General features: G+C 49.8%; 1 protein-coding gene across 1 annotated transcript in view; it reads left to right on the top strand.

Moving 5' to 3' along the window:
* Positions 1 to 14467: 14467 nt before the first annotated feature.
* ANO2 (anoctamin 2) overlaps positions 14468 to 25151 on the top strand; it is a 344241-nt gene continuing 333557 nt past the window's right edge. Inside the window, exons 1-3 of the mRNA XM_088025695.1 lie at positions 14468 to 14486; positions 15190 to 15374; positions 16605 to 16931. Coding sequence (XP_087881821.1) covers positions 14468 to 14486; positions 15190 to 15374; positions 16605 to 16931 — 531 coding nt within the window. The remainder of the gene's footprint in view (positions 14487 to 15189; positions 15375 to 16604; positions 16932 to 25151) is intronic.

Raw genomic sequence — 25151 nt, 5'->3', positions numbered from 1 at the left:
TCAAAATACCATCCACTTTTTTCAAAGAAATGGAACAAATAATCCTAAAATTTGTATGGAACCAGAAGAGACCCCGAATAGCCAGAGGAATGTTGAAAAAGAAAAGCAAAGCTGGTGGCATCACAATTCTGGACTTCCAGCTCTATTACAAAGTTGTCATCATCAAGTACTGGCACAAGAACAGGCATATAGATCAATGGAACAGAGTAGAGAGCCCAGAAATGGACCCTCAACTCTGTGGTCAACTCATCTTTGACAAAGCAGGAAAGAATGTCCAATGGCAAAAAGACAGTCTCTTCAATAAATGGTGTTGGGAAAATTGGACAGCCGCATGCAGAAGAATGAGACCGGACCATTTCCTTACGCCACACACAAAAATAGACTCCAAATGGTTGAAAGACCTAAATGTGAGACAGGAGTCCATCAAAATCCTAAAGGAGAACACAGGCAGCAACCTCTTCGACCTCAGCCACAGCAACTTCTTCCTAGAAACATCGCCAAAGGCAAGGGAAGCAAGGGCAAAAATGAACTATTGGGACTTCATCAAGATGAAAACCTTTTGCACAGCAAAAGAAACAGTCCACAAAACCAAAAGACAACCGACAGAATGGGAGAAAATATTTGCAAATGACATATCAGATAAAGGGTTAGTATCCAAAATCCATAAAGAACTTATCAAACTCAACACCCAAAGAACAAATGATCCAATCAAGAAATGGGCAGAAGACATGAACAGACATTTTTCCAAAGAAGACATCCAAATGGCCAACAGACACATGAAAAAATGCTCAACATCGCTTGGCATCAGGGAAATCCAAATCAAAATCTCAATGAGATACCACCTCACACCAGTCAGAATGGCTAAAATGAATAAGTCAGGAAACGACAGATGTTGGCGGGGATGCAGAGAAAGGGGAACCCTCCTACACTGTTGGTGGGAATGCAAGCTGGTGCAACCACTCTGGAAAACAGTATGGAGGTTCCTCAAACAGTTGAAAATAAGAGCTACCATACGATCCAGCAATTGCATTACTGGGTATTTACCCCAAAGATACAAATGTAGGGTTCCTAAAGGGTACGTGCACCCCAATGTATATAGCAGCAATGTCCACAATAGCCAAACTGTGGAAAGAGCCCAGCTGTCCATCGACAGATGAATGGAGAAAGATGATGTGGTGTATACACACACACACACACACACACACACACACACACACACACTGGAATATTATGCAGCCATCAAAAGGAATGAGATCTTGCCGTTTGCAACGACGTGGTTGGAACTGGAGGGTGTTGCTGAGTGAAATAAGTCAATCAGAGAAAGACATGTATCATATGACCTCACTGATATGAGGAATTCTTAATCTTAGGAAACAAACTGAGGGTTGCTGGAGTGGTGGGGGGTGGGAGGGATGGGGTGGCTGGGTGATAGACATTGGGGAGGGTATGTGCTATGGTGAGCGCTGTGAATTGTGCAAGACTGTTGAATCACAGATCTGTACCTCTGAAACAAACAATGCAATATATGTTAAGAAAAAAAGAAGAAGATAGCAGGAGGGGAAGAATGAAGGGGAGTAAGTCGGAGGGGGAGACGAACCATGAGAGACGATGGACTCTGATAAACAAACCGAGGGTTCTGGAGGGGAGGGGGGTGGGGGATGGGTTAGCCTGGTGATGGGTATTAAGGAGGGCACATTCTGCATGGAGCACTGGGTGTTATGCACAAACAATGAATCATGGAAGACTACATCAAAAACTAATGATGTAATGTATGGTGATTAACATAACAATAAAAATTAAAATAAAAAAACTAATGCTGTAATGTATGGTGATTAACAACATAATAAAATTAAAAAAAAAGATTATGTACCCCACCTTGAAAAACAAACCCCAAAACAAGAACACTCAATCTCTCATCTGTCTTCTCTATTGATCTGTTCAGGGCTTGACCTTAGATGTTTTTAGGGGTAGTCTGCTATAAACATTTTTCTTGCGTGTGGTTCTTTCTCCTAAATTGGGGTCTCGGTATCTCAGCTGGGTGTCTGGAATGTTAGGAGATCTTAATGAGGTCTTGCTGTTCTGGCTAAGATGGAATGTCAATGCCTTCCAGTACTGTGTGACCTCCAGCATCTTGTTCTGATCTCAGTGTTGTGGTAGCCTCTCTCTGGTCAGCCTCATACATCTCGCCCTTATGCATGTAGAGTCTTGCTCGCAGCCAAGGACTCTGAAGGTCCCCGAAGGTCTCTCTGGGGAACTTTCTTTGCACAGATTCCTCCTCTCTTTTGCTCTGCTCCATAATTTCCAGCCATTTTAGCTGCTCCAAGCCTTGATCTTTGCCTTCTCAGTTCAGTGGGATTTTGCTTTACTTGGATTCCTGCTCCCTGAACCCCAGTCAATAATGTGTCTTTATGGGGTTACATTTGTGACTTTCTGTTCTCAGGAATTGTGGTTCCATGTTGATGGTTGCTCAGTGCCTGAAAATGGTTGGCTTGTGTATTTTGTCCTGTTTTATCGCTGTTTACAGAAGAATGTCCACCCCAGTATCAGTGATTTTATCAGTACTGGAAGCAAGTTTTTGTCAGCAGGTTTTTAGTCAAAAAGTATTTTGTTGACAAATAGTTTCAGATGTAGGTCATTGGCAAAGGCCAGAAATAACAGGAGTTTCTAATATTAATTCAAAAGTGATCTTCATGATTTAGAAAAGAGTGAAGTTGTGTGTATTTAATTTTAATGAGAAGCTAAGGTCCCAGCCTTAATTTTTGTCTTAAGGGAGAGTTGGACTATGGGGGTGCCTGCAGGCAAGGCCACAACTTTTCTTTAAAAGCATCTTTGTTACTGCTCAACAGTAATTGAACTCAACATAACCAAAGCTCCAGAATTCTATAGCACAAAACATAGGGGAGATTATTTTGCACAAAGCATAGGGAAGAAATCCTTCTGCTCATCTTTTCGGCATTTCAGTTTTTTAACCTACTCTTTCATTGAGCACCTACTGTGTGCCAGGCTGCAGTGATGGTCAAAGATGATATCCAGTCCCTACCTTTGAGTATCTCTCCCGACCTGTGCTTTGCAGAAATTATGAGGGGGCTCTGAAGTCCGTCAGGTTGGGAGAAGTTTGGGAAAGGGTCTGTTGAGCAAGGCTCTGACGTGTGAGTATTTGACTTGGATGGTATCTCAGTGGGCCAATTACTACACTTGTGAGTAGTTAGTTATTATTATCTGCATTGCTGTATTAGTTAGGGTAACACTCAGCTGCTCTAACAAATAGACCACAAAATGAATAATGAGTAAAATACGACAGTTTACTTCTTGCTAAAGAAATAGCCCAGGTGGGTAAACAAGTTACTGGGGTGGCTCTTATCCATATAGCTTTCAGGGACCCAGCATGATGGAGGCTTAGCCAATTTCAGCTCTGACTTCCAAGGTGGCCCTGAGGGCTGTCCTCCCAGTTTTCTGAAAGGCGAGAAGAGCACAGAGGGGCATGCAGCAGCATGCACAGGTTTCTATGGGCCAGGTCTCGAGGTAGCACATATCACTCTGTTCACATTCCTCTGGCTGGAATTCGGTCTTGTGGCTACATCTAATTGCAAGGGAGGCTAGGAAATAGGGTCTAGCTGTGTGTCCAGAAAGAAGAGGAAAACATGGATTTTTGGTAAGCAGCTAGTAGTCTCTGTCTTAGGGGCTTATCAAAAATGATCATTTTAGTATATATATGGTCACACATATATATACATGATATATATATATATATATTATATATATATATCACATCCTTTTTATCCATTCATCTGTTAACAGACACTTGGGCTGCTTCCATAGTTGGGCTATTGTAAATAATGCTGCTATAAATACAGGGGTGCACACATCCCTTCAAATTAATGTGTTGATAGTTTTTTGGTAAATACCCAGTAGTGTGATTCCTGTATCATACAGTAGTTCTATTTTTAACTTTTTGAGGCACCTCCATACTGTTTTCCAGGGACTGCATCAATTTGCATTCCCACCACAGTGCACAAGGGTTCTGTTTTCTCCACATCCTTGCCAACAGTTGTTGTTTCTTGTGTTGTTGATTTTAGCCGTTCTGACAGGTGGGAGGTGATACTTCATTGTTGTTTTGATTGGCATTTCCCTGATGGTGAGTGATGTTGAGCATCTATCTGTTCATGTGTCTGTTGGCCGCCTGTGTGTCTTTGGAGAGATGTCTGTTCACATCTTCTGCCCATTTTTAAATTTGCTTATTTGTTTTTTGGTATTGAGTTGTATCAGTTCTTTATATATTTTGGATACTAACTCCTTATTGGATATGTCATTTATAAATATTTTCTCCCATTCTGTATGTTGCCTTTTAGTTTTGTTGATCATTTCCTTCACTGTGAAGAAACTTTTAATTTTGATGCAGTCCCAAAAGTTTATTTTTGCTTTTATTTCCCTTGCTTCAGGAGAGATACCTAGAAAAATGTTGCTGTGGCCGATGTCAGACAGATTACTGTGCTCTCTGCAAGGATTTTTATGGTTTCAGGTCTCACACTGAGGTCTTCAATCCACTTTGAGTCTGTTTCTGTGTATGGTGTAAGAGAGTGGTCAGTTTCATTCTTTTGCATGTTGCTGTCCAGTTTCTCCATTTGTTGAAGAGACTGTTTTTTTCCCATTGTATATTCATTCCTCCTTTGTCACAGATTGATTGACCGTATAGTTGTGGGTTCATTTCTGGGTTTTCTGTCTATTCCATTGATCTATATGTCTATTTTTATGCCAGTATCATACTGTTTTAATTATTATCACTTTGTAATACAACTTGGAATCTGGAATTGTGATGCCTCCAGTTTTGTTTTTCTTTTTCAAGATTGCTTTGGCTATTTGGGGTCTTTTGTGGTTCCATACAAATTTTAGGATTATTTATTCTAGTTCTGTATTGAATGAAGGAATGAATTAATAGTGAATTGGTATGCTATTAGTTGGCCAACAGACTCAGTTGCTTCTTTTAAAAATATTAAAAAACTTTATTAAAATATCTGACTACTGTGAGCTAGAGAAGGCAGATGAAGGCATTGTGAGTCTTGTTTTAAATGTGAAATACATGCTTCACTTGTGCTTGAAACCCAAGCAGTTCTTTGAGCTGCTAAGTTTGAATTTGATTTCTCCTTTGGAACTCTGTGCTTTTCAGAATTTACACACCCTTATGAAATCAACACATTGGGTTAAAAAGAGAAGGAGAAATTATAGAAATAATATATGAACTGGAGATACAGTTGCATATTTAAAAACTTTTTCTTCCGATAAAAATCTCATTATGAAGGGCGGAACCAAGGTGCTGAGTTATGGGACTTGGCTTTCCCTGACCCTCTGAAGTGAGGTGAAATGATAACTTTCTGCCTGTGGATCACCTTGGAAAAAAGTTGCTTTTTAAATGCATGCTGTATTATGATGGTCTTCTATGTTGATCTTGAGGTTCTTCCTGGAATGGCTCGTATTTATGGTGTCAATTTCAAGGAAGAGGCTTGCCTTTCTATTTGTTATGGCAGGTAGGGTGGCCTCCAGTTCATCTATAAACTGTGTCACATCATTCAGGCACAAGTTCACTACATTTAATGACATGTAGTGTTTGAATTTACGTGGACTGTGTAGAACTCATTCCTACCCCCTCTGATCTCAAGCTAGTATTATGGTCTAGGCCCTCCAGTATGCTTTAGAAGTCGGGGAGCCAAACCAAAGCTGCAAAAGTGGAGGGTCTTACCCCTGGTTAAAGCACACACAGCTTCGATAGCCAGTGGGCCAAGGTGTGTGCTCATGGGTTGCCAGGCATGGTAGCTTTCTTTTCCTTCTCCAGGGACAGGCTTCCCCTGCTTCTGGGTTCATGTAGCACCCATTTTTTTTAAACACCCAAGCCAAGGCAGGTGTCTAGCTCAAAATGTTTATCTTGGCCGTGCTAAGTGGCCCTTAGTTTTATTTGTCCCAAGCTTACTTTATTCAAGTTCTAGGTGGTGCTCCTTTCTTTCATATGCCAAGACCTTTGTGACTTGATCTCTGCTCACACCTTTGATTCTGTAGACCAGGAATCTCACCCCTGGTGGCACAGTAGAGCACCTCAGGCAAATTAAGTCCAAATCTTAAGGTGGAGCCCAGACATCAATATTTTAACTTTCTTAGGTGATTCTAATTATGTATCCAGGGTTGAGAACCAGCCAGGGTCTCCACGGGTCCTCACCTTCCCCAGTTGCTGAATGCTAGTATTTGAAGTCTGGCTTCCCACCACCATCTCTGCCTTCCCACAGAGCAGCTCTTATATGCTTCTGTTTCTCCTCCAGAACTACTTCTCCTGGTTCTGTCCTTTGGAATGTGGTGACCATCACATCACTGATAGTCAAATGAGGACATACCTGGTTTTAAGTAAGAACAATTTGTATTTGGTTAGGCCTAGTAGAGGTGGAGTTATGTGAAATTAAAAAACGTGTCTCTCAAGCTTACCCCCTCTAGTTATTATGGGATCTCCAGTGCTTTAAAAAGTCTGACCCAGTCCCTAGGGGTGTTTCCAGTGTGTTCATGAACAATTCTTCAAGCCTCTATGTGGCGTTTACCATCTTAGTTGACGTTTGATGTTGAGAATTCCCTTTTCCCAAGCTGTGGGAAGACACTTGTCCTGCTCCTGAAGCCAGTTATGTGCCAGTCCTCCTGCTTGGGGCTAAGCATACATGGTGAACAAGATAGGCACTATTCCTGTCCTTAAGGAGAGCACAACTGAGCAGATAAGGCTTGCTGTCTATATGATATGAACTTACTCATATCAGTTAACCACGCTGTAGCATAGAGAAAACTTTTGAGCAATTTCCTATAGATTATACATGTATTTGGGATATTTATAAAATTCTCAGGTTCATCCATGTTCCTCTTCCCTGTTGAATCCCTCTGTATCCCTCGTATCTCATCCAGATCCAAAGGTCTGGGTAGGCTGGGCAGGGAGCTACGATTGCAGGAGCTGTCTTAGGCTTCAGCCTCAGACCCAGTCCGTTTTGGGCAATGGAAATCTGTTCCACCTTCTTTGGAGAGGTGGGACAGAGATCATCAATCTTGGTTATACCCCTGGTGATGAGAGGTGGGAGATGTCTGTGGGTGATGGAGGAAGATGAGGGGCATTGTGGGAATCCACCAAGTATGTCCAGGAGAGGAGTCAGGCACCCTCAGGGAGTGGTGTGCATGCATGTGTGCGTGCACGTTCGCATGTGTGGTATGTATAGAGGGGGTGGAGGAAGGGTTACATCTTGCTCACCATTGCATCATCATGCTCTTTTCATGTTAATGAACTTGCGCAACAGGTTATGATTAGCTAACAGAACAGTTTTGATCAACTATGCTGTAGACTGGCTGCTTCTTCCTGATGTAGGGGAAGGGATGTTTATACCTTAATCTTATCAGCCACGCTCCAAACCACAGTGTAGTGTGCTGCTCGTGAATAGGTTTCGTTTGGGGAACTCATCCAGATCCCAGTCCGTGGGTTTTGTCACTGAGGGAAGCACTTCCTGAAATGCTTATTCTTTTCTTGACCTGGGTCTTCACTTTTAGGATCTTGGGTCTGAGCATTGACCATAAGTGCTCTTTGTTAGAAGGCCTTTGTAAAGGGTGGTGAGATGTTAAGAATGCTGCCAGGAAGGGACTTATCAAGTAGTCTTGGTTGAGAGGAGATATTTAGGGGCAGAAGGGAGAATATTTCCAAAGATCAAAGACCAAGGGCAAGAAAAAGCAGGTCACCTTCTGGAAGCTGCTGGTAGTTCAGTGTGTCTGGTGTGTGTGTGTGTGTGTGTGTGAGTGTGTGTGAGAGTGTGTGTGTGTGTGTGAGAGAGAGACAGAGACAGAGAGAGGGAGGGAGGGGGGGGTGGCCAGCAGGAGATGAATGACATTGACAGGTTGACAGAAAAGATAGTGAGGGGCCTTGTAGGCCATGTTAAAAAGTGTGTATTATAAACCAGAAGGGTCCTTTCTTTGCCCCTCCGGTCCCACCACATAGCTGGCCTCCTGCTGGGGCTATGTGGGTAGAAAAAGAACATGAGGAGGAGGAGGCATGCCTTGCTCTCAGAAGGTTGATGATCTGAAACAGCGAAGCCTAGCAGCTGATTGCAAAGGACATACAAATGATTGCCTTTTCCCCTGCAATATCTTTTCCTCCCTCGCCCATTAGAATATGCCTACTTCTTTTTTCTAGATGCTTCTCAAAAGTCATGTACTCTGGGAGGCCTTTCCTGCTCGCTCTAAGCCGAGCTGTGGGCTTCTGCTCCTATAGGGCCTTGTTCATACTCCAGCTTTAGCTTTTTTCTTGTTCCTGAAATTATCTGCTTATTAGTCCCCTTTCCTTATTAGTCTGCTAGGCCAAGGCTTGCATTTCCAATGTATTATATAGTGCCCAGGAAGTGAAGTGGTTCTGAAATGAATAGAGATGTGAAAGATGACATATACGTACACCCCCCCTACCCCCCAAGGACAGCCAGTTGTGCTTGGAGCATGGCATGATACCATGTGCGTACGGAGGGGGGGGGGAGTGGCGCTGGAAGGGGTAAGCAGGCCGTGGATGGGTGTTAGATGAAGGAGTATTCAGACAGGTGGGCAGGGCCCAGATCATGAAAGGTCCTGTGGGCATATCAGACAATCTGGTCCTCATCTAAGAAGAGTGGATTGAATGGGAGTAACTTGGTCGGGTTGTGACCCGAGGCTCAGAGGAGAGCAAGCTGAGTGGCAGGGAGGCCAGTTAGCTCTTACTTATCCAGGTTCAAGGTAAGGATGCACGCTGTGGCCCTATCATCATTAGGAAGGGGATGTTTGAACATCGGTGGAGAGAGGGCTGTTTGTGAGTCAAGAGAAGCAGAGCTCAAGAGGCAGATTTGCAAATGGTCCTTTTTTGTGTGGAGGGGACTGGAAGACCATCCTTCTGTTGCTCTGGCCGCATGCAGAGTCTAAGAAAGGTGCTGTTCAACAGGAACTATGGGGCAGGGCGTAGGGTGATCAGCAGGGCCATTGGGTCCAAATTTTAAGCTTGGAACCTCAAATTTTGACTGTCAAATTCATGCAGGAAAGCAGGGTAAGACCTCAGCATAAGTGTTGACCCTGCCTGAAATGCCGTCCAACCATCCCAGGATGCTTGGGGTGGGTCCATGTGAGCATCCTCAAAATCTGCAAGTGCCCAGGTCTCTCTGAGGCCCATCTGGAGTCTTGTTTCTGGCCTGGGAGAGTGTGACGCACTATCTCCCCTCAGGGTAACCCTGGCCTGTCTGGCTTTGCTGGAAGCAGTGGCCTTGAAATGGCTGGTGAGAGGGGCGGCCCTGTTCTTCACTTCACACTTGCCCTGCCCTTGCTTAGTAATGAGGCAGTAGTGATGCCATGAGGGAAGCTTCGAGGAAGAGCCCTGCTGCCTGGAGGTCCGGCTCTCACAGGACACCATCTCCTGCTATTCTTTCTCAGAGGCTCTGGAAACCTCCGAGGGCCCCGATGACTCACCTCCCCCTCCTTCCTGCCTGACGAACCCACTTCCAGCTCCCAGTCTGTTCAGCCTGCAGCTGCCTTGCTCCTGACTGTGCCTCCTGGTCCCGTTGCTCCGGTTCTCCCACCATCCCCTATTGCCCAAGCTCTCCTTACCCCTCCTGACTCTCCACAGCCTGCACCTGCCCGGCTTCCCTACTCAAAGGCCCCACCTCACTCTGATCCTTTGCTGTCCCCGAAGAGTCTCACCGAACTGTTTGAGAGCCGTGGCATGATTCAAACCCGTGCCCTGCGGTACCTCTCCTCCAACCCAGCATGGTGCCCAGTGCCCACCATTGGAGGGTATTCCTCATGGTAAGACCAGAGCCCTGCCCCCTGCACACATGCAGGGCTAGGGACATCTCCAGACCACTTTAGAGTTTCTAGAATGCTTTCACTTGTATTGTCTCAGGATGCCAGCACGGGCTATCTGTGCTTAGAGTATATTAGCTTCTAAGCCAAGACAGCCAACAGCTAAATGGGGGAATGGGTGTTGGAAACCCCTGATGGTGGATGGGAAGTCGCAGCCCAGAATGGGGACCCCAGCTGGGGAGGGGCCTTGGGTGGGCTGGGAGAAGGGATGGTGTGAAAGGGCAGGCCATGGGAGGACCCTGAAAACAAGCTCTATCTGCTTTTTCCTTTAGATTTGGTGGCCCTCCCTACCTTTTGTCTCTGTTCCTTTCCCTCCAGGTCTCTGATCCTGCTTCTTCTTTGTCTGCCTCTGTAGCGCAGCCTAAGAAACCTGCAGCCCTCCTGGGTGGTGAAGGCTGGATCCATCTGGAAGGGACAGAGTTCACCCCTGAAATCGTGGATTCTAAAGGCTAAGAAAGTGTGTGGTGGTCCCAGATGAGAAAGGAAACTGTAGTAATGGGGTATAGACAGCTGGTGCTTCTCCTGCCTCATCTAGGAGAGCTTTCAGGAGGAGGTGAATAGTAAGCAGGCAGGTGGTTGGCAGAGAAGGGGAGTTCTGGAGACTTAGGGCCGAGCGACTAGTATGAAGCAGAGAAGTCAGGGTGGGCAGATGCAGGTGAAGGGGCAGGCCCTGAGGCCCTGGAGTAGGATTTGGTAACGATCCCTTGCATTTTCTGTAGCTCATGTACTTCTGAGGAGTTGTCACCCTTCCTCTTGCTGTATGTCACACTCACCCTGTGGGGAAAAGACACGATAATGACACCCTCCTCTCAACTGTGGAAGCAGAAAGTGACATCAGAGAAATTACATTATTTTTCTGAAATTGTGGCAATGCCAGGATGCAGCGCCGAGGGTCCCCCTGGCTCAGCGTGGGGCTCGCTGTGTGGCAGAATGCTGATGGCGAGGCCTCAGAGGGCTGTGGAGTGGGATGGAGAGCAATGTGGTTGTCGACCTAGCACTTGTTAGTTGTCTGTAGACAGCCCCCTCCCTGCAACACCCATGTAGTCCCAAATCACAGGCTGACATTTATTGAATTTCTTATTCCTGGCCTGAAAAAGACTGTCAGCTGTGGCCTTGAACCACTCAGACAGCAGGCTAAGACCAGAACACTGCCCTCCTCAAAAAGTGCAGCCCCCTCCTCCCCCTGGCTTATCACATGCCCCTGTGGTTCCCCTGTGCTTCAGCATCTTAGCCGATGGAGCAAATAAGAATATTCAGAAAGACTTTAGCTTCAGAGAGGGGAGTGGGAAGGAGGGCGGAACGATGTTGGAGGATACATGTAGCGCCTTTCGGTTCATGGTAGAGGTTTTGTGCTCTGGCAATGGGGAGCCACTGTAGGGCTTTCAGTGGGAGAGTGGGGCCGTGTGATTTGGAAAGGTCCCCCTGAAGGTGGAGAAGGAGAATGGATCGGGGGCAGCGGTGGGGGTGGGCAGCTGCAGCCAAGCTGGGGCCGCCCTCTGTCCCATGCTTAGCAGGAGGCCTCTGGTCATTTTCATCTAGTTACACTTTGACTAGGTGAGGAGGGCCTTCCTTTCCCCCACCCTAATGCTCTAGGAGGCTTGCGAGGGTGTGGACGGCTGAAGGATGGACTAGTCCCATTTGGGGGAGTCGGAGTGGCCAGATCTGGGTGAATCTTGGAGCGGAGGGGTTCCTTTGACTGGACAATCAGTGGACTGCCACCCATGGGTTACTTTTATTCAATGACCCCAGACAATAAATGCCCCACTCTCTGCGGTTCCCTGCTGGCCTGTGGAGTCCATGGGATAGAGCTCGGAGGCCTTCCCCTGCCGACTTTATATGTGTCTGTGTGTCCTCCGAGCTCTCCCTGCACTACCTCAGCTTGGGGAACTTCAGTCTTGTGTGCAGAGGAAGCACATTAGCTTTGCCTGTAGTATCTGAATATTTCTCTCTTAGACCTTGAGCAGTAGCTTTTTGAAACAGGAATGTGTTACTTTTGATTTTCTGGGTTCCTCATAACCAAAATAGCAGGTGGCCCACAGCTAGACAAAGAAGCATGTCCTAGCCTGAGGGAGGAACATGGGTCAGGCGCTGGGCTGGGAGAGAGTGTGGTGCATTCCAGACACTGCCAACAAAGCAGCATGACTGGGACTCAGAGACGCCGTGGGACCTGGGGAGAGGTGAGGTGGAGACGTCAGCAGGCCAGGTTATGCAGGGTCTCACAGCTTGAGAGTGGTGGGAAGTGCCAGAAGTCTCCACGTATGTGGGTGTCATAGCCAGGTCAACATTTTGAAAGGACCCCCCCCCCACCCGTTTTGGGGAACAATGAAGGAGAGCAATGGTAGAAGCAGCGGGGGGGGGGATGTTGGGAGGCTGTTGGAGTAACCCAGCTGAATGAGCATGGTAGTTTAGACTAGGGTGCTAGTCAGGGAGGTGGTGAAAAACAGATGGATTGGGGGATAGTTCAGGGTAAAATTCCTAGGATTGGTGACACAGTGGCTGTGGGGCATGGGGGCAGAAAGCTGTCAAGGCTGCCTGTGGATTTCTGGTCTGGGGGCTGAGTGTAGCGGTGGCCTTCATAGGGTCGGGGAATACTGGAGGAGAGTCCTCTTGCGGAGCAGGTCATAAGTTTGGTTTTGGACATGTAGGTTTTGAAGGGGACTCTGAAGCATCCACGTGGAGATGCCAGGTAGGCAGGAGGATGTTTGGATCCAGGGGCTAGAAGAAAATAAGGGTTCAAGATAAAATGCTGAGGTCTGTAGAGCACATAGGTGATAATTAAGGCTGTAGGAGTGGATGAGAGTATCCAGGCATAGGGTGAGAGTGTGGAGAAGAGGCCCCAGGTCCAAGCCTTGTGAAAATCCATCCAGTTGATCCAGAGGTGGGTAAGCCATGTGCCCCATCGCACCCGGAGCCCAGGGAGGCAGCTGAGTCCTGCACACCCAGGGATCTGTTGTGTAAGACAGCCTCGGTCAAGAGCCAAGTGAATGGTCAATGAAGGAAAGATCATTTTCAAATGGATAACATGTTCCATAGGCTGTATGTGATGGCCTGTCCTTCCAGTCAGACTCAGTTCACCTTTTTTCAGCTTCTTGGAGGAGTCCTATGGAGTGGGTTCACCCGCCTTGTTTGTCCTGATGCCCAGGCTTCACTCACCGCCCCCCCACCCCCATTTCATGGTGGAGGCCAGCCGTCTTGGGTCTCTCCACCTCTGTGTCATCACTGCCTGGTGTGTCTTTCTGGAGCTGGAACAACTCAGCCATATGCTGTGTTCTCATTATCGGATGTAGCAGGGAGAAGGTGGGCATGAAAGCAGGGCCTAAGGCAGCCGTGGTCCATGTGTCAGAGGCAAGCAGAGGGAGCTGCTGGGATGGCTGGTGGGGCCCTGGAGGCCAGCCTCAAACCCCAGGTTGTACCTTCAGGGGCTTGTGGCTCTTGGAGAGTGGTTTGACAAAAGCTCGGGGCTGACTCTGAATCTGAGCTACCTTGAGTCACAGCTGTGAACGGGAGTATAGCTGTCCAGGATGCTTGAGAGAGTGTCACCTTTGTCATCTGCTCAGGTATACATCGGGGGGGGGGGGTCTCGGGCTCTTTCGACATACATCTGGAGGTTTCCAAGCCTTCCCTGGGCCATAGAGCCCTGTTCTCAGTTCTGCCCTGGGCCAGGTGGTGGGCAAGCACGCGGAAAGGCACAAGGGGAGAGGGATAAAGCAAGATGAGGGACCGAGGAAGGAAGCCCCTCCCTTGCCATCCTGAGCTGCGGCCGCTCTGTCCTGCCACCAGCAAGCACACCCCCTGTTGCCCTTCTGTGTTCCCTCCCCTGCCTTTCAGAACCCGTCCACCCTTCAAGACCAGCGTCAGGCTCAGTTCCTCTGGAAGCCTCCAGCCTTGCTGGTCTCTTGCAGTAGGGACCAGAGCCCAAGGTTGTAGAAGTGACTTATGAGAGCCCTGCTCTGCCGGCCCTCGTTGTGCTTCCTGCCTGCCGGCTCTGTCTTCATGGAGAGACGATCAGGTTCTCCAGTACAGGCACGAATGTTCTAGGGCTCCCGAGCTGTCCAGCAGAGAGCCGAGCGCCTAAGGGGCTGTGCTGCAACCTGGTGACTGACCGGTCAGAAGCTCTGTTTCAAGCTGCTTTTTGTTCATTCCTTCTTGTAGCAGGTGCTAGGGGCTGAGCTGGATGTCCCTGGTGTGATTTCTTCTAACATGCAGCTTTTCAAAGTGAAAAGGATAATAATTAGAATCACCACCTTTCATTGCACACGTGGGGGCTGATGATGGCCCTGGGTGTCTTGCATATGTATCTCTCCTTTGGTTTCTCGCCACAACCCTGCCAGTTTGGGATTCTCATATTACAGGTGGAAGGGACAGGCTCCGAGAGGTCTCAGGGCAAGTGGCAGAGCTAAGAGTTAAGCCCAGGCACCCCGCACTGTGCTGCTTGGCTGGAGAGTATTTCTCAGAGGTGGGGACAGATTGGGTCTGGTCAGCCTCGAGATCCTGGCAGCTCGTGGGCCCTGTCTGGGGTGTTTTGGTGCAAAGTGGTGTATTTAATGCTTCAGTCCCCTCCAGTGCTGACATTCTGCAATTCTGTCACCAGCCTATGTGCTTTCCCTCCAGGGGTGAAGCTGGAAATTCTCTGAAATAGAACTGGCTCCCACTGTAGGTTGTTAGGGGGCCTGCTCTGGGAGGGCTGAGAAGGGGCTGTGGAGCTCCGAGGCCCTGGTGGAGGCAGCAGGTGCGTGGGAACCCCTCAAGGGCACTGGAGACAAGGCTTTTGTCAGAGCAGGCTTTGGCCCTCAGGGGACCCACAGTTGGTCTGTCTGTCCTTGCTCTCTCCTCAAGGGGCGTGTGGGTTGGTCAGGGTGTCGGCTGGCCTGGCTGCCCTTGGAGGGACCCTAAAACTCAAGCCTTTGGCATGAATTCAGGGTGTCTCTTCAGGGAGTGCTCCACCCACCCTGGCTCACTTGAGCCACTGTCTCATCTTGTCTGGGAATTATAAGATTATGACAGCCATCATCTGAAGGAACTTCTGCTGGTGGCTCCAGGCCCCGTGTGTGTATGTGCGTGCGTGTGTGTGCGTGTGTGTGCGTGTGTGCGTCTGTGTGTGTGTATGTGTGTGTGTCAGTGAGTGAGACTCCCTTCCTCATCCCATTGCTTCCTTCTACCCTCTCCCCTGCCCTGTGGCCAGCCACGGCTGTGAGGAGGTGTGGCCTTTTTCTTAGGGATTTCCCAGTTTCCCTCCCTCAGTGCCTCAGTTTCTCTGTGTCCTGGGTTTCCTGTCACTTGAAGCTGCTTTGCCTCCTTTGTCTTTCCCTTTCGCAGATATCCCCTTGCTCCCTGGCTCCCCACGCCGGCTGAGCCCCCGGGCAGTGGCCAGAGGGGGCCAGGGCCCCAAACATGGACAGCAGTACCTCAAGGTGCCGGGTCCTCAAGCCCCCAGCCAGCAGGGCAGTGCTGACAGAGAATCTGGCCCACCATCCGTTGGAGGGAGCTCCCGCAGCGCCTCGGTGAGTGCTGGGGTGGGGTAAAGGCTGGCCCTGCTGGGGGCCCCGAGGGAGCCTCTTGACTGGGGCACCCTCCAGCTGGGGGGCAGGCGTGTGTATTTATGTGTGTGTGTGTATGTGAAAGAGAGAGGGAGAGAGAAATAGGCCCAGGGTTTTTGTGAGGGCCTTTGCCTCTCCTCTGTCTCCAAGCCCCAGCCACGCTGGAGTCTCGTGGGCAGAGGACAGACAGAGAAGGGGAGGTGTGAGAGGCCGCGTGGTCCCACCTGTTGGTCTGCGGACTCCCTGGCTCCCTTCACAGGTCTGAGGACCCAGACCTCTGCTGGGGCTGCTCTCCCCTATGCCTGGCGCTTCATCTGGTTGCCCAGGTGACCTCTCAGGTGGCTGCAGAAGCAGATGGGTATCAAACCAGTAATAAACAGGGAAACGCCCACAGGGAGGGAGGCAGGTCCCTCTCCTGCTCCGCCTTGTTCTTTCCCCTCCTTTTCTCTCAACCTCCCACCTCCGGGCTGGCTGAGAGCAGAAGTCGGTCCCCCTGCTGCTGTCTCTGACAGGGTCCCTCCTGGTGGCTGCAGAGGAGGAGGAGGATGTGGGGCTGAGAGGGGCATAGTGCCGAGTGAACCCCTGTGGGCTGGGGCTGGGGTGGGCCTGGTGAGAAGAAATTGCCCTTTGTTCCAATGGATCCAGAGAACTTGCCAGTGAGTAATCTGTGTGTGTAAGTATGTGTGTGTTTGCAGGCTGGCCAGCGGAGCTGCAAGGAGATGGGTATGTGTGGGTGTGTTCCAGTGCATGTGGAGGGCTGTGTGTGTGTCAGAGTGCCCTGGGGTGCTGTGAGTGTGCCCAGATGTGCATGCAGGGGAGCTGGTGTGGGGGTGCTGTGTGTAGATGCTCTGTGTGTGTGTGCTCTGGTGGCTCTGGTGTGCAGGCACGCGCGGACGTACAGGGCTTTGCTGCTGCGTGTTCAGTCCGTGTGTGCAAGCGTCCGTGTGTGCATGGTTGCCAGAGCGGGTCTGAGGGCACTGGTGGCTGGGCTGTGGACAGGTGGGTGGAGGGCTGTGTATGCTGGGTGTGGCAGCAGAACGTAGACCACTCTGTCCTTTTACTGGGGGAGCTGGGGCCTCTGGGCCTGAGGGGCTTCCTAGTCCCCCTCCCCGGGCCCAGAGCACAAGGTCAGCCTCCTCTGTCGCTCGCTCTTCCTCACCGGACCTCGCTGTCCCTGTCCTGTTCTCTCTCCAGGTCATCAACAATTACCTGGATGCCAATGAACCAGTGTCCTCGGAGGCCCGTCTGAGCCGCATGCACTTCCACGATAACCAGAGGAAGGTCGACTATGTGCTCGCCTACCATTACCGGAAACGTGGGGTGCATCCTGGCCTGGGCTCCCCTGGCCCGTCGCTGGCGATTGTCTCCAATGGGGAGACAGGCAAGGAACCTCATGCCGGGGGCCATGGTGACATTGAGCTGGGGCCACTCGATGCCCTGGAGGAGGAGAAGAAGGAGCAACGGGAGGAGTTTGAGCACAACCTGATGGAGGCTGGGCTGGAGCTTGAGAAGGACTTGGAGGTGAGGTTAGGCAGGTGGCAAAGGGCCGTGGGATGGGATGGCCCTGCAAGTTTGGGCCCCTGGTGATCGGTGTCATCTGCAGGGAGCATTGGCTTTTTTCTGGCAGGTGGCATTTTTTTTAATCTGGTGGGCAAACAGATTTTCTTGTTCAAAGACTTGAGGAAGAGTCTTGGTATAGCTGGTGCCTCTGCCTAGGGGATCCCAGGTAGTAGTGGTGTAGGGATGTGCCAATCTGTTCTGTGGATGTCAGCCTGGTTAGAGATTGGAGGGAAGTCATTTCTTGCTGGTGCTCGAAGACCCCATCCCGTGGCCTTCTTCAAAGGTTTCCTTGAGATGAAGACCCAGATTGCCTGTTGAACTTTGGATCACATTCCTCTGTAGGGGATATACTTCACTAAGGAATGTGCTTGCCTGGGGCCCTCTGAGGGAGGTGATTCATTGGAAACTGAACATTGGACATGTTTTATCAACTTGTGAGCGATATATGTTCTCACCACTGGTCAGTAGCAGCTTAAGGGAATCCATGGAAATCCATTTATCTCCGTATCCATCTGTCCATCCTTCCATCCATTCATTCATCCATCGATCCATTTCTTCATATCACAGTGATCCTTTAAAGATGACCTGCCCTAACCATCCCTTCCATACTCATCTTCTACCCCTCCTACCCTCCCACACCTGCTCCAGCCCATTGGCCTTATCTTGGTTGTGTGTTGGTCACCCTTACCTCCGGGCCTTTGCACTGGTTGTCCCTGCTGCCTTGGGCACCCTTCCCCAGACCTGTGCATGCTTATTCCCTGACTTCAGACCTCTGGCTAAATGTCATCTCTTTCCAGACATCTTCCTGACCACCCTCACTATAGTACTCCCACCCCTTCACTCTGTTCCTTGACCATGCTTTACTTCCCTTCATCACACTTAGCATTGCTACCTGAAACAACATGATAGATTTGACTTTTCAGCTCTGCCCCAAGCAGCTTCATGAAGGCAGGGGTCTTGTTTGGTTCACTTCTATATCCCCAGCACCTAGGACAGAGTCTGAAGAATAAAGTAGTGTATTAGGCGCTTAGCAAGTGTTAGTTGAATAAATAAGTGATCTCCCTGAATCTCACGTTCCTCATCTGCAAAATAGTTAAATGCCCTGCTGGGCTGTAGTTTTACAGGCCCCATCAATAGTTGGGGCAATGAAAACATCTAGCACAATGTGTAATATGTAGTAGGTGCTCAATAAATGCTCATTAAGATTATTTTAAATAGAGTCATGCTGAGGGGTGTGGTGCCATTCTCATCTGTTTTCTAAGATTCAAGTTAATACTGTCCCCAAACTGGAAGGGACCCTCGGGTCATTCATCCATTTCTCTCACCCCAGGAAGGTTGGCATGTGGCTTGGCTCAGACCCTTGTCCTACTGACTTGTACTGCTTATCCAGACCCTCAACCTTGGAGTTGCTTCTCTCATTCTTTCCACCAATGTAGGGACATTGTGCTCTTTGAAGACTAATTGGGGCTCCCTTGCTCCCTTGATTTTCACTTTTTGAAACCCAGAGCTCACTTGGTGCCTCAAACTGGAGTCTGGTGGGAAGGTTTCTTGAGGTAGTGGTTTGTTTTGAGGACCAGACAAGGAGCTCTTGGCACTACTACTGTGGGAGGCTCAGTCCCCACACCTGTCTCTGGGTGTCAGGGAGCGGAGGCCTGGGCCTTGTTCAGCTCCTCAGTTGGGAAACAGCATCATGCTCAGGAGGGTGGACTCTGGAGCCCAGAGACAGATGTTCACATCCTGGGTCTGGCATCAACTAGCCTCACAATCTTGGGTGAATGACTTGCTCCTTTGGAGTCAAAGTTTCCATGTTTGTGTAAAGAGGATAGCAATACATTCTTCATTGGGTTGTTTGAAGATGAAAACAAGACAAGTGAGTTAAACACTTAGAACAGTAACAGTGCCTGTCACTGCTATTATTATTGTTTAGAGTTGCCAGATTTAGCAAATTCAAGATACCTAGTTACATTTAAATTTCAGATTAACAGCAAATAACTTTTTAGCAGACGTATGTCCCATGAAATATTTGGGACCTACTTAGATTCTTAAAAAAATTGTTTGTTGCTGATCTGAAATTCAAAGGTAACTGTCCTGGCAACTCTCTTTTTTTTTTTTTTTTTGAGACTTTATTCATTCATTTGACAGAGAGAGTGAGTACAAGCAGGGGGAGTGGCAGGCAGAGGGAGAGGGAGAAGCAGGCTCCCCGCTGAGCAGGGAGCCCAATGCAGGGACTCGATCCCAGGACCCCGGAATCATGACCTGAGCTGAAGGCAGTCGCTTAACCAATTGAGCCACCCAGGCGCCCCTCAGCCCTGTATTTTGAGCCCACTCGCGTTCTGCATGTGCATCTAACCCATTTTTCCTAATGGATGAGTGCTTTGCAGCCACTGCGGTTACCTGGTCACTTCCCTAAGGATGTTGGGCACCCACGTTGCCTCCAAGTGTGTGCCACCCCAACAAGATGGAGTAGGAATTGTCCCCTCCTTCTGGGCCAGCAGTCCTGGATCGTCTCTGGCTTACCCCCTGCCCCAGCCTCCTGTTGGTGCTAAACACTGGCTGGCGATTCATCAGCTGGAGCCTCTGAGGGCCCGAGCAGCTCTTCTGGGGGCCTGTTGGGGCCGGCACAGCTCTTATCTGTGTCAGGATGCTTGGTCTCTGCCTTGAGCAAAAGCCTGCAGCTGACACCTCACAGGAGTGAGGCCGCCGCTTGGCTGCATGGGGGGCAGGTGTAGTTGTCCCCACCTGCTCTGCTGTCCCTGCCCTGCTGGGCCACACCGTCTTTTAGGCTCTGGTTTCAATTTGATTTTCAGATAAACGGAGAGGAAATGGGTTTCTATCAGAGACCCATTAAAAATTATTCATGTAGCCTTACAGATCAAAAGAACTTTGCATCCATCAAATCCTAACTGATTGAATCTCATAGGAATCATTTCCGACCCTGGTTGCTATCTGAGTGTGCTTGACACAGGATGATGATGGGTGCATACCTTCTATTTGGTCTTTCACTTTTTCATTCAGTGGGCATAGTTCCATGTATTACATTGTCCATGTTCATATTTTAAAGGCCATTTAGTATTTATCAGATGACTAAATGACAGTTTGCATATGTTTTCTTATGTGTAGCCATTCAATTACAATTTCATTTAAAGACATCGCTGGAGATGCCTGTGGGCCTGTGGGTGGTAGAGACACCTGCCTCCTCACTGCCAGTTTGGACACATGAGGGCAACCTGTCTGGAGATGGGCATCGCTGCTGAGTGGGAGGCGAATGTGAGCATTCGAGGGACTCACCCACCTCAGGCACCCACTCACCCACCACCAGATGGGGTTGTGGAGCGGGTGGGCTGAGCAAGGTCTTCTGTGGCACACCTCCTCCCAACCTCTCCCAAGCCCCCTGCCCTGACCCAGACAGTCGGAAGGACAGAGGCACAGACTCAGATGAACGAGGGGCACCAGGGGGATCCCAGAGCCAGGCGCAGTGCAGTGCACGTGGTGGGCCCGGGGCATGTGTGGACTTGGAGTGTAAAGGCCTTCTTCCCAACTCGCAGGCCCTGAAATTCCAGCAGGCATGGCCCACAATTTCATCTGTGTGGGCAGTTGGACCTTCCAAACTGGGAATGGAGGAGAGGGCATTGACGGGGGGGCTGGGGGCCCCCTTGCCCTGGGCTAGCTTTCCCGGGATTAGGGCACCAGAGAACCGATAGCAGAAGCTTCCTTTATTCAGCATGATCTGGCATCTCCAGCAGGTCCCTGGGCGGCTTTGGGCAGAGGCAGGCATGGAAGGGGCAGAGTGCCAGCTGGGAGGTGCCAGGGACCCACAGCTTTATTCAGGAGGCAGCGCTCCCCTCTCTGACTTGGTATCAGGTGGGAGCCCAGGACTGACCAAATCCCTTCCCTCTCTGCAGAGAGGAGACCTTCCCACAAGCCACAGGATGGCCCCGACACCTGACTATTTACCCTGTAGCCCTGGACATCTGGAATCTCAACCCAAATTACTATACTGAGCCAGAGAAAGAGGCTAGGGGACATCTGAGGTATATAGGACATCATGATCTCCCACGGGGGCTCATTTAGGGGAAAAAAATGTGGGCCAAATGTCTTCTCATTTTCTTAAAACCAGAGGCCATTGTTTCTTGACCTTTGTCATCACGGCCTGTTCCCACTTCCTTTTCATAAGGGCTTTTATACATCTGATTCAGCAGCTGGTAGGATCATGTGTCCTCCTAGGCCTCTGGATGTAGCTGGGGCGACTTTGGGAAATTGCTCTCTATCATTAATCTGTGGTTTTAGGGGAGGAAACCAACTTTCCTGATTGCCTTTTGTGCACCTGCTAACGTGGACTTGTGATCCATCAGTTAGTCTTGTGAACCCCTGCCAGGTGCCTGTTATCCTCATGTCTCTAAGGAGGTGAGAGAGGCTAGCGTCTCCATCACAGGGATGTCTACAAAGTGATCCAGCTGGGATTTGAACTCCGTCTGAGCTTCTGGGGTCTTTGTCATACCAGGGCTGACAGCCAAGCCCTTGAGAGCACCTTCCTATTCATCCTTCCCTGGAATTCTTAGGAGAGGCTCCAGGGAACACAGGGGAAGAGGCAAATGTGGATGTAACGACGCCCCGGTGCATGCCGGGTCTTGGTGGTGGCTGCTGTGTGCTCACGAGCGCGGGAGCTCGCGCACTGCTGACGACTTGGCTCCTGCTAATGGCTGAGGAAAACAGGCTGATTTCCCCCGGCTTTGCCTGTGTTCCTGTCCCGCGTGCCCCACCCTGACGCCATAGGCGGGAGCCTTCGGCTTCTCACCTGCCTCTCTTTCCTGCCCCCGAGGCACCTGCAAGGGACACAACAAAGGCAGCCCCGGCAACCCCTGCCCCTGGGACTGCACAGCTGAGCAGGGCAGAGCCTCCGCGGGGCTGGCTGGACCTCCCTTCCCTGGGGAGGCCTCTCTGCAGCCTGGGCGGGGGTACAGAGAGAAGGGAGGAAGTCAAGCTCCCCCCCCAAAACTGGGGACGTTTTTCCTTGTCCAAGGAGTTTAAAAAGTTAACACTCAGTATCCTCACTCGATGCTAATGGCATCCCCACTGAGGTGGTCAGAGCGACTCTTGTCCCCTTGTCATAGGAAACCTAACTAAAACGCCTTGTCAGGCCGGTGAGGAGCCGGGCTGGATCTTGCAGCTGCTCCCCCTGTTCTCTTAAAACGACTGTCCAGGGGTGGCATTTTGTCTACACAGACCCCCACCCGGAGATGAGCAGTGTCTGGGTTGTGAAAGAGGTCGGGCAGCAGGTCTAGTGGAAGGAGGCCGAGGCTTTCTGCCGCTGGGGTGTGGCTCCCTCTCAGGTCCTTCATGCCTGGAGTCTTTCATCTATTGGCCAGGGCTTCTACAGCTCTCTAGGGTTCCTCAAAAGGGGCTGGAAGGAGTGTCCCACCCTACAGAGCAGAGGGCAAGGTGCCTGGCCTGGCTGAGGGCCCCTCCGCCTGGGCACCATAGGAGCTGGCCGTCTGTCCTGCTGGTTTTCTGTTACCAGGTGCAGCTGGTGAGGTATGAGAAAATGCAACCATGGGATATTAGAACTGGGAGGGCTTTGGATCATTTCTTTCACTTCTGTCCGAGAGCAGGGTCTATGGTTGAGAGAATGTGGCTTGTACAAGCCCATGTAGCTAGTTGATGTCTTAAGTAAATGAAATCTTGGTGATGGAAAGTCTGTGCTGCAAGCAAGTCAAGAGGGCGAGCTTCCTTCTATTCGGTCCATTGTCCTTGTAGCTGAGTTCCTATCTTCTTGCACAGCCGAGGTCCGACAGGTGCTCCTGGTCCCATTGCACCAGGGTCCGTGGCTGGTGCCTGTTCTCCTGTAATATGCCGTGCTGGTTGTTAAGTATTTTGAGTATCCCTTATGCTTTCCAAGGCTATTGGCATCAATCCCTGCATTTGGTGAAGAGAGGGTTAGGGAATAGTTTGTCTCTGTCCTGCTAATCATTCCCCTTAAGGGCAGTGCTAGAGGTTTTGGTGTCTGAGAGAGACATGTCGAGAGAGAAGGCCCTTTTCCATTTGTCAGCTGGTAAGTTCAAGGTTTTTGCAGGCTTTCACCTCAGCTGGGCAGTCACCTCAGCTGTAAAGACACTCAAGGGATCAGCTCCGGGGGAGACCTGCTCGGCTCTGTTTCTGCTGCCCTCTCCTGCCTCTCATTGAGCAGATCTTTTTTTATTTTTAAGATTTTATTTATTTATTTGACAGAGAGAGTGAGCAAGGCAGAGAGAAGGAGCAGGGGGAGGGGCAGAGGGAGAGGGAGAAGCAAACTCCCCGCTGAGCAAGGAGCCCATTGTGGAGTTCCATCCCAGGACCCTGGGATCATAACCCAAGCTGAAGGCAGATGCTTAACCGACTGAGCCACCCAGGTGCCCTCATTTAGCAGATCTTGACTGAACATTTGCAGGTGCCACACCCTGGGAGCTGATGACAGATGTGACTAAGATGTGGTCCTTGCCTTCAGGGACCTCGTAGTCTATTAGGGGATGCTGACCTGACTTCAGATAGTCACCTAAAGTTGATCCTAAAGGTGCAGTAAGAGAGCATACTGGGAGAGTGACGGGACTCCCAGTCCTGCCTCTGCCTGGAAGCTCTTAGCTGGATCACCGTCCCCCTGCCTGCCCCGGATGCTTGGGTCCTGGCAGAAGTGAGCAGGCTGAGTCTTCTACTCTTACCAGGTCTCTGGGCAGGATTCACTCTCTGCACACTGAGCCGCTGGGGGATGCTGTGCTGGTTAGAAGGTTTAGCTCAAGCGGGTGTTGTATGTGGCAGGGTCTTTGAGCCTTTGAGATCTGGAGACACCCGGGAGTCATATCTGGTGCTTGGTAGGTGATGAGGATGGGCCTGAGGCTGCTTCAGCCTGAAGCGACTCCTCACTGAAGACGGGATCTCTCTGTCACTCCAGGTCAGCTCATCAGGGTGCCTCAATACCTCCTATCTGATGACCCTGGGGCTATGAAGCAGCGTACAGGAGCTCTTTAAACCTTGGGGGTTCTGTGAATAGAATTCAGCGGCAGAATTTATAAGTTTGGATGGTAGAAAATTGTGCTTTATTTTCACCAACATTTAACTGGAACTTAGCAGTTACTTCACCTAAGGATATGGGCGCAAACCTACATTACTATGAGTTCCTGTGAGTTTGTTGCCGATAGAAATCACATAGATTCATATTGGATTATATAGTTGTTGCACAGATCTCCAAAAGCATGGATACTCATCATTACTTTGAAATTAAGACAATTTTGAGATATGCTGCCAGGTCTTGCTCTTTAATGTATTGATTAAGGCCGCAAGTATATGACTAGATCACGAGTTTAAATATTTTAGTAACCGTATTTCTATATACTTAGTTCCTCCTTATTCTGTATAATTATTTTACACATCTAAAAATATTCTAAGAAGAGGTCTATAGATTTCAGCTGACTGTCTTAGTGCTCCAGGGCCCCGAAAAGATCATGAATCCCTGCACATAACCCCTAAGACTTAGGAGAAGCCTCAGGCAGTGAGTAGTGGTCCCGCCTGGCTGCTGGGGAAAGGGAGACCCCATGGGGACGCCCACTGGCTACTCCTTGGAGTCTGGCTGGCTCAGAGAAGGTTCCTGAGGTGTCCTGAAGCAGGGGCCTAATTTGAGGGGCGTGCCAGCTGAGCACACTTGTGACATCAGCGGAGCCCGTACACGCTGCTGCCCCTGCTACTTTGGGCCTGCCTGGCTAATTGCATCCAGAAGCATGGGCTTTAGTCCATGATATGCTTGACCCCAAGAAGGACACGGAGAGGAAAGAGGGTTGGGCTGAGACCTGGGTTCTAGGTCCTGTTCTGCCACCCACTGGCTGCTTTCTGGACCTTGACTACCCCATCTGGAAAAGGAGAAGCTTGGGCATCATCAGGGATTCTCGGACTGTGTACTTGAGAGTCCTAGCTTCCTGTGACTTACACTGATGTCGTCAGTGCTACAATAAAACTTGATACTGTTTTCTCATTTAACTGGAAAATTGCAGTGATAAAGATAATTTTCTCAATTTAAAATTGTTCTTAGGGGCGCCTGGATGGCTCAGTCGGTTGCGTCTACTCTTGATTTTGGCTCAGGTCATGATCTCAGGGTCGTGAGATCCAGCCCCACGTTGGGCTCTGTGCTGGCTGTGGAACCTGCTTAAGATTCTCTCT

The sequence above is a fragment of the Eumetopias jubatus genome, unplaced genomic scaffold (genome assembly GCF_037043125.1).
Source record: "Eumetopias jubatus isolate StellerSeaLion01/CBP00866 unplaced genomic scaffold, mEumJub1_p1.0 scaffold_8, whole genome shotgun sequence".
Taxonomy (NCBI): Eukaryota; Metazoa; Chordata; class Mammalia; order Carnivora; family Otariidae; genus Eumetopias; species Eumetopias jubatus.
Note: the sequence above shows the minus strand (reverse complement) of the source record. Positions and strands in the feature narration are given on the sequence as shown.